At 37.8% G+C, this 10,285-nt stretch overlaps 1 protein-coding gene across 1 annotated transcript in view; it reads right to left on the bottom strand.

Annotated features, from left to right (window-relative positions):
- Window positions 1-10,285, bottom strand: part of DNM3 (dynamin 3) — a 283,200-nt gene that overhangs the window by 212,943 nt on the left and 59,972 nt on the right. Inside the window, exon 11 of the mRNA XM_015566069.1 lies at window positions 8,774-8,887. Within this exon, the coding sequence (XP_015421555.1) occupies window positions 8,774-8,887 (114 nt within the window). The remainder of the gene's footprint in view (window positions 1-8,773; window positions 8,888-10,285) is intronic.

Raw genomic sequence — 10,285 nt, 5'->3', positions numbered from 1 at the left:
AAAAATTACTGCCCTTGACATTAATTGCACACAGCTTTGCAGCACCCTGTGATCAATATAACAAAACACAGAACTGCAAGTCTGATGCTGAACAAAGAATAAATGTTTCTAATAATTCTAGTCCAAAAACAAAGGTGTTTTTTTTTTCTATATCATGACTTTTTAAGAGTGAGGGACAAAAGAAAAAGAGGGAAGAAAAATTATCCCAGGGGATCATGTATCTTGAGTCAAATTTAACCAGTTTGCACCTGGGTGGAACATAATGAAAAAAGTATGTTTGCAATGTAATTTTCAAATGTATTAAAATAGTTGCTTCTCCTTTTGGAAAGTAGATAAAGTTAACATTGAATCTCTGACATGCCTAAGTGTCACAATATGCATAGATTTATTACTGTGACAGTGTTTAATTAAGAAGGAGCTTACACTATAGTTCCAAGGGTGGAGTGCATGAGGCTGGTGCACGCCCTTGGAATACATGCTCCCATTCACTGTAAACTTCCAAACTCTCAAGATACTCAGGCAATTCCATTATTGTCAAAAAAAAAAAAAAAACAAGGACACGGATTAATGGATATACAATGTATATTTTGCCTCACCTTTTGAGGAAATGTCAAAATGTCAGTTTACACCCTGTGAACTAGAGTCAAATGATGAGGATAAAAAATGGAGAGATGGGTAAAATTAGAAATTTGTCTGTTTTGATTTGCTTCACTAAAATGCTTTAACTTCAGTATTTAAAGTTAATTTTCATTTTTCCTAGAAAGGTTCTGGTCAAGTTCTAGAAAAAGTGTAACACAAGGCTACCCCCAATTTTTTTGGTTTTAATCTAATTAAACATTTTAAACATATACTTTGGATGAAAGCAAACTGTTTATTCAGTATTTCATTTTTAAAATGAAATATTTAGTCTTAAGGCTAAAAACCCCATGAGGTTCAAAATTTCTACAATTTCATATTTTACCAATCCTGACCCTATAGCTTCATTTTAAAAAAAAAAAAAATTGGGTAAAATTATAAAGTACATATACGATTAAGGCTAAATTCTTTCATTTAAAAACCTGGCCTAAGCAAAGATGTCCTCTGCAAAATACATTGTGCAAAGAGAGTTTTTACCTTATAGAAAAGTCCCAGGACAAGAATATAAAGTATTAAATAAGAGTTCAGAAAATGTAAAAAATAAACAGGAAGGCAAAACCAAAATTTCTCACAGAGTATTTGCATAGTACCACCCAATTTGAAATTCCTTCTATAACCTGCAGCAAAATGCTGACAGGAGTCCACCCATGGATCATTCTCTGGGACCCGCAAGGCAGGCCCCGGGCATGCGTGAGGCTCTCCAAATGACACGTAGCTGGGTCAGAACATAAAGGAGACTGTTCCATTCCACCCGACTCCAAAGGGAGAGGTAGGAGGCCAGCAGAGTCATCCTTATGTGAGCCACTAAGGATAACATTACAATAACCTCATGCCTAACATCTTGGTTTGACATTTTTTATATGGCTCTCAAAAAAATACGCTTGAAAGAATGCTATTTATATTTAAGTTCATTATATGATGCACATTTGAAAATGTTACTTTTCTGGAAAAGGATCATATGAAAGTTAATACTGTTCTTCCAGTATACACTTTCAAGTTAGGACAAATAACACACTTAGGGGAGCGGTCTGAGTCTATACATATTTTAATAAATATGAAATAGCATCTGCCATTATGCTTTGTTGAATACCACTATATATTTTTTTTAAATTATAAATCTTTAGATAATGCCAGAACTTGGAAATGTTTATATGAAATAATCCTACATTTAAAAGCCTAACATAATATAGCTTATGTATGTGAAAAAACACATATAACTATGATCATGAAGAATTTCAAGTAATGTAAATGTTTTAAAGTTCAATATTTGTTGGGACTTTTTTTTTGGTAAAAAGATATCTAAGTTTTGGCTAACTCAAACAACGCAGCGAGGATTGTGAATAGTGTTCACAGGGTTATTCTTGACCTCCTCATCACAGGCAGCATGCAGACCTGGCAGAAAAGGCAGGGTCTTGATCATATACGTGAAAATGGAAAGACATGAAGATTTCTATAACTTCTTGGCCTCACAGCTTTGGCCATCCAGGGATATAGCTGTCATTTTATTTCCTATTACCGAAGTTACATTTGTCATCTGTTACAGCTACATAATAAAAACAATACTAAGTAAATATCCCTATAAGGGAATTATATAATCTCCTTATCAAGCTATCCAAACACTTCAACCCACAAAAATGAGGCCTGTAATTTTTTGAGTCCGAAGAATGTTCTTATTTTAATGCAGATTTTGGCCTTTATTCAACAGTGTATGGTTAGTATATTTCCACTGGAAACACTTCTGTCAATTTACCCTGCTTCCCTATGGGTATTCCATTATGATTTTAAACTTCATGTTGGACTATAGAAATTAAATAAATATTGGCTATGTGCTATTATTATTCATAAAGTAGTCCCCTTCAGATATTTTTAACTATCATGTACACATTTCTCATTGATATTTAAAAATAAGGTTCTTTTCTTCTTCATTCAGAATTTCTTATTCTTCCAAAATTCGTATTTTAGATGCATTTTTAAAAATTCAGTTCTTTCCCCAAATCTAATTTTAAAGTATTCATGTAAACTATCATAACCCAAAATCCTTTTGATGTGACAGTTTCTATTTTATCCCCATACCTTGCCCTTTTCTAAATTCCTCCCTAGAATTGTGCAGATATACCGGTATCTATGATGTATGAAAGCAACATTGTCAAATTTGTTTTCTGCTTAAATGGTCTTCCATCCAGGAAGCCATACAGTCAGAGGAAGAAAAAAAAATTCATTAACTTTCAATAATGAAAATTAAGAAAATTACCTCTCACGGTAATTTTACGCTGTATTTCAATTATTTAGTTAAGGCACTTGAGATAGCAGAACGTGGTGAATTATTGTGCTGCACTTCTTTATTTATTTGCTCAATCACATGTTCACAATTGATATTTACTAGGGCCACCTATCAGTGTCATACCCCCTGGTGGTAGAACAGTGAACAAGACAATGGCTCCTGGTCTTAGGAGGTTTACAGGTTAGCAGGAACTTAAACACTTATCCAATACTTAGCACACGTGACGAGTTGTCACATCAATGTCACCTTCTGAAAAAAATCTCTTCAATCCATCATTTCTATCAATTTCCATCAACCTACCCCAGTCCAAGCCACCATGATCTTTTATGGAGACCAGAACAATAGCTTTCTAGTAATTCCCCAATCCAGTTTTGTCCTCCTCCAACATATTCTTTACAAAACAACCAAAAGGGTCTATAAAAAATTCAAATAATGCTATGAGACTCTCCAGCTTTCAAACTTCAAAGGCTTCTCATCATTTTCAGGATCAAAATCCTTAATCTTTAAGGGACTCTTTATAGAGTCCTTTTCTCTCTTTGTTCCAGTCACACTGGACTTAACTCAGTTCTTCATCAAGCTCCATCTTGCCTCAAAGTATCAACACAAACCTTCTCTGACCACGCAATTGAATGTCTCCCCCACTGGGACCCCCCATCACCGGATGTATTTTCTGCATAGGCCAGTGATGGCGAAGCTATGACACGTGTGTCAGAGGTGACACACGAACTCATATTTTTGGTTGATTTTTCTTTGTTAAATGGCATTTAAATATATAACATAAATGTCAAAAATATAAATCTTTGTTTTACTATGGTTGCAAATATCAAAAAAGTTCTATATGTGACAGGGCACTAGAGTTAAGTTAGGATTTTTCAAAATGCTGACACGCCGAGCTCAAAAGGTTCGCTATCCCTGGCCTAGGTTGTCATCTGCTTCTGTTTTCCTATTTGTCTATTTTCTTTATAGGGAAAATCCTTCATGAGGGCAGGTACCATGAATTCCTTGCTAACCATCTGTACATTGTGATTAGGAGAGTGTCTAGTCTAGTCCATAATGGCTGTTCAGAAAATATTTGTTGGGAAGTGTTCAGGTAACTAAGAGCACACACTGACTTTTAGCTGTGGGCTAAGCTCTTCATTCTCTTTGAGTCTCAATCTTCATTTCTAATATGGAGAATGTAAATAAAGTACTAAATTAGCTCAATGCCTGGTAAACTATGAATACTCAATAAATATTCGTCATTTGGAGGATGGTGATCATCATCGATTATCACTCAGATTGAAAGCTGACCTGCAAGAGTTTAAGCAGGTAGAATGAATAGCAGCGATACTATTGACAACCACAAATACTGTTCAATTAGGGAGCATCTTGTTAACTGGAAGTCCATTAGATTTGTTTGAACATTTGATTAGTTTGGATCTGCAAAGGTGAGCATGTAGGAAGGGTGAATGTACAATAGAGACAGACACACCTTGAGTTGGGACATTTCCAGACTGGTAGCATTGAGGGGTGATATGGGAAAGGGAAGAGAAAGAGATAAACCAAAGCACTGTCCTTGGGCTGGGCCAGCACAAGGCTAGAGCTGTCAGTGACACACCCAAGTGGAGGGTCCATTCCTCAAAAACTATTGTGGCCGGCCAGTGTGGCTCAGTGGTTGTGTGTCAACCTATAAACCGGAAGGTCACAGTACAATTCCTGCTCAGGACACTTGCTAGATCCCCAGTAGGGGGCGTGCAGAAGGCAGCTGATCAATGGCTCTCATCATTGATGTTTCTATCTCTTTCTTCCCTTCCTCACTGAAATCAATAAAGAAATATATGTATTTTTTTTAAAACTCTTGCGCAAAGGGTTATCTAACATTCTATTCGAGGTTGTTTGAACTGCTGTACTGCTTCCCAAAACCCTTAGTAAATATAAGTACTACAAATATCCTTATGTTATTTTGTTAGAAATCAAAGGAGCTAAGTATCATCCACTCAAGGCCCAAGAGGATATATGTGGATATACAACCTACATATCCATGCTCTGTCCTCACTCCCTTGGACAACTCCTCTTTGACTTAGGGTACACACTAGCAAAATACCCTGGGGAGGATGAACCTAGCTAGAAGTCTATGTAATCCCTAGAAATGCACTCAGGGCCACATGTATAGGATATTTCAGAGTCTGGGGTACTAGAGCATGACCTAAACGGACATCTAGGTTGACATCTATGTTTGGGCAAATCCCCTTGGTAATTAGTTATAAACTGTCTAACCTTGTAAAAGATGTTCTATTTCTTTTTGTGTCACAGAAAGCCCCAATCTCAGAGTAAAGTTAGAGGATAGCATAATGCCAAGCAGATAGATCAATTATGCCTACCACAACGTCATTGTATTATAAAGACTCTGAAGATAACAGTAGAAATAACATTGCCTTAGACACTGGTGGAAACCTTTCTGTTAGGCTCATCTATCAATAACATTACAAGTAACATTATTTTAATGTAGAATAATGGTTCAAAAAGTACAGTCCACAGATGTTGAAGGTTGTTCATAAACTCATCTAAAATTCAAGGGTATGGATGGATCTGTTCAGAACAAGAAGGAAAAATGCTGGGACTTACTATTACAGTCATGCCAACTCTAGCTTGAAATTATTATACAGGGTTATTATGCTCTTGCCTCTGCCAACTTGGCTAGGAAATCGCATAGTTTGATATCATCATCTCCACTTCTTGGCTGAAGTATAGGAGAACCCATAGGCTGAAGGGGAGGCGGCATGGAAAGTCTCACTAAAGGAATGGGATCTGAGTTTCCTCTTATTATTTGAACCTTAACATTCTCTGCTAAAAAAACACAATAACAGCAAAGAAAAATGAGGTCCTATGTCACAATAAGAGATATGAGATGACAAAAAATTAAAAATCCGAAGACATGAGTCAAAAAATGGCATCATGGAAGAAAGGAATACTATTACCTGCAATGACAAAAATAAAAACATAAATATGATTCCTAAAAGTTTATTTAAGCACTTAGACTTAGTAATATCTGATTTCTTAGAATTCTATAAAAATCCCTTTGGGGTGATTTGGTTGGTAATGGTTCCCACTTGGGAAGTGAAAAGACTGAGGCGCAGAGAAGAGTTACTTGTTCCAACCCCTGGCAGTTAGTCCTGGCAAGCCTACATCCCCCATCTCCTCCCCCTTTTGAGTGTACGGAGTATGTGGTCTATAAGGTCTTTTGTTCAATTAATGTCAGCCTGAAGAACAGTTTGAGCCATTGTTCTTTCATCGCAGATATATTTCACAAGTCGTTTGTATTTATTACAAACCTGTCATAAGTTAAATAAAACCATATCTAGTCATATGATGCAATATGCTATTTATTCAACAGCCACTTAGATTATAATGAAAACATACCAGTCTAATTACACGAGAAAGCAGGAGAACGGCAGAACACAGGGGGAAAAAACATCAAAATCCCCTATGAAAATGTGAATATAGTTATCATTGAATAAATGAGCAAATCTATAAATAACTTAATTATTTTTACTGTGTCACATTTGCTTGACTAAGAGAAATGGTCAAGTAACAGGATTTCCAAAGCGTGAAGGTGCTGATGTGGGTAGAGACAGATACCATGGGAACAAAGGATAAGCACTCAACTTACAACAAATTGACCCCAGAAGTTGAGTTTGAACTGAAGCTTATTTTCACAAAGAAATAGTCTAAACTTGGGTTTTCTGAGGTTTCCCACAGAAGCATGTTCAATTCATATGTAGTTGAACTCTGCCAATTAGACCTTTATGGAACCTATGCATTATTTAAAACATGGCTGTTGAAGGATGGTGTTTGGGGTATAAACTCAAGAAGCCAGGGATGAATCAGTGTCTCTGAACCCCATCCTCCTGACACTTTTCCTTGACCTTTTTTCCCCATACACCCTTCCAACACCGGTTCCCGGTACACACTAACGACTATTTGTTGAACACTAGCAGTGAGTAAGGGACAGTGCTGTCCCATCTCTTTTGCCCTGAGAGCAGGCTCAGAGGTGGTCTGCAGTGGTAAGAAGATCTGTCAAAAAAAAAATAAATAGCAGAGGAGGGCACACCCGGGGTGGGGTGGTGGTCAGGAAGGTGGGAATGACTGATGATGGCCCCATTGGGAAAGGCTTTGTCCCACTGAGACAGACACATTGAGATAAGGGTCATTCGTGAATCGGGCATTAATATTTTGAAAACCTCATATCTTATTTCTTGAGCAGAGTTTTTAATGAGTGGCAGTGTCACTGTAGGCGGCCCTTCAATTTGCTACCCTGAACTTGAGTGTTCCTTTCATGCCACCCAGGACAGGACACCATCTTCTAGCCTAGACCACTGCCACAGTCTCCTAGCTGGTCTTCCTCTTCTCTTCTTGCCACCCCACTCTTTACACATGAGTATTTCACCCCACACATCATGCCCAACTCAGTAGCCTCTCCTATCTGCACCCCACCTTTCCCTCTGGTAATCATCATACTGTTGTCTGTGTCTGTGTCTATGAGTTAGTTGTTGTTGTTTGCTTACTCCCTTCACCTTTTTCACCCAGCTCCCCAACCCACTGACAGCTGTCAGTCTGTTTTCTGTGTTCTTCGAACACTGCGGACTCCCACAGAATGATAGAGACAGCAGCCAGCGCAGAAAAGTGACCATTACTAGTCCTCAGACTCTCCCAAAAACCAATTCCATGTTTGACTGAAGTCGGTAAAATATATGACATAAAAATTGAAAATAAGGCTTTTGAGTAGAAGTTTTCTTTGGACCTTTCTATGGGATTTGCTTTCCCTTATTGCAGAAAACTCAGTGGAAATCACCTAATCACCTGATATTCATTCAAAATCCTATTGTCCACAAAGCACTTAGGGAACAGAAAAACTATAAAGACATAAAAATGTTCCTTCAACAACTGACAAGGGTACCTTGTAGTGTTTTTAAAAGATGTGAAACCAAGATTGGAAGGACTATTACGTCTGGAATGCATGCTCAAATATATTTGAGATAGTCTCACCTCCAAATAGTTTTGCTATCATGGACTAGTTTTCTTATTGAATGTTTGCATGCTGCATTATAAGCATCAAAAACTTCTCGGGTAGAACCAGCGTTATTAAAATTTCCAAGACATAGTTCAATTTCCATCCATGCCCTCCCAATTGAGCAGTAACACTGTATCACTCTACAGCTCTTTAATGGCTCTGCAAGAACGACATAGTATATTTTTGTGTGATTTCATAGCTATCAGATTTAAATGAGTAGTAAGTCACAGGACCAAAATTATTAACATCTAACATGAACCAGAACACCACCATTATCATAATTCATGCTTTTACATAGATATCAAATTCTCAAAGAACAAAATTCACATAAACAGTTTTCAGGGACTTGAAGACGAGTGATTTGGACATTTTCAAAACCCTGTCATTCGAGACCGATGTCACAGCAACAATTCTAAAACACTTTTATTAACTTGGCATCAGTGCTATTAATTTCGCTGTTAGAATGCTCTGTTACCTTGAGTCTTTTCAACACGTTATTTAATGAAAATTGCTCTCACTGAATTAGTCCCCTGTCATTATTACAAAGAAATAGTTTGCAACTATTGACTCCTCACTCCGTTTCTTCAGGTAAACACACATGGGACTACACCACTGAAGTAAAAGAAATTTAAGGGGAATATTATAAAATTAAACATTTATGAGGAAAACAAAAGCACAGTGCTTGTTCAAACACACATCCCAAGCTAGGTCTCACTGAAAGAGAACCACTGGTGTCTCGACATTGAATATCACAATAATCTCACTTAACTTACAATGAGAAAACTCTGTCACCCGCTGCGGCTTACCTCGTCATCTTTATACCAGGACAGGCTTTCAGCAGTCAGGACAAACCAGTATCCCTTGGAGCCTCCTTTCATGATGCCGATGTTGCTGATGGTGAGCCACCCCTTGCGAATCACCTACAAGAGAGCACAGGTCGGCGGAGAAGCTTAGTCCAACATGAGCCAGTGGAGACCAGGTCTCGCACTAAGTGAAGTTCAAAACAAGATACAAATCACAAGAAGAACAGCATTGCTCCCCCAAAGTTCAACTTCCATTACTCTATTTATCTCCCCAAAGCACCAATTACCAGAGGGAAGAAGTCTCTCCCATCAAATGAACAAAATCAAAATGGTAGACTTATATAGATGGTGGAAGCAGAACAGCTGAAAGAGAGAGGAACGAAATTCTTGTGCCAGACACTTTTATGGCATGGCTGCTGTAATGAAAGCATTCTGGTTGGTTGGATGAACAGCAACAGACTCTCCATGCCCACCGCCTCTGCTCCCATTCCAGCCCAGTGGCTCACTTGTTTGCCTGGTTTTGTCTCATCACGATTTCTACTAGAGGCTGGCCACCAAATGGTCTAAATGTACCCATCTACCTCTGGTTGTTATTTGACACACTAAAGAAAAAATGCAAGCCAGCCAAGTAGTTCCTTGTTAACAGCTCTGAGTAAGGCTGAATGAGAAAAAAGAGCTGAAATAATAAGCTAAAATTAAAAATTTGGCCCTGACTGGTGTGGCTCAGTTGGTTGGGCGTCATCCCAGGAGACGAAGGGGTGCCAAGTTCAATTCCTGGTCAGGGCACATGCCCGGATTATAGTCTAGATCCCCAGTGGGGGGGCATGCAGGAGGCAGCCAATCAATGATTATCTCTCATCATTGATGTTTCTATCCTTCTGAAATCAATAAAAATATATATTTTTTAAAGTTTGGAGTTTTTAAATGGTCTAGATTTAACCATCTATCTCTGGTTGTTATTTGACATATTAAAGGATATGTAGCATCTTCATAAAAATCTTTAAACAGCTTCTAAATTTTAAAACATTAACAACTTGGCTTACTGATTTGATTTATGATGTATAAATATCCTTTAAGTGAAAATCTATTTTTTTCTCAGTTGTGAAGCTAAATTCTGTTTTTTTTCATATGGCATAGTTTATTGTCTTCTTTATGCTACATAATTTGTTATCATAGGACTGGAAATGAAATACTATATGGAATTGTATGCTATCGCTTCAAATGTCAAAAGTCATCCTATACCTAAATTGTTCAATACCCTAGAGAGCCTGAAATATTTTAACATTTTATTTTTACTTTTTTAAAATATATTTTATTGATTTTTTACAGAGAAGAAGGGAGAGGGAAGAGAGAGGGATAGAGAGTTAGAAACATCGATGAGAGAGAAACATCGATCAGCTGCCTCTTGCACACTCCCCACTGGGGATGTGCCCGCAACCAAGGTACATGCCCCTGGCCGGAATCGAATCTGGGACCCCTCAGTCCCCAGGCCGACGCTCTATCCACTGAGCCAAA

This window comes from Myotis davidii, unplaced genomic scaffold (genome assembly GCF_000327345.1).
Source record: "Myotis davidii unplaced genomic scaffold, ASM32734v1 scaffold580, whole genome shotgun sequence".
Lineage (NCBI taxonomy): Eukaryota > Metazoa > Chordata > Mammalia > Chiroptera > Vespertilionidae > Myotis > Myotis davidii.
This window is presented reverse-complemented; position numbering and strand designations above follow the sequence as displayed.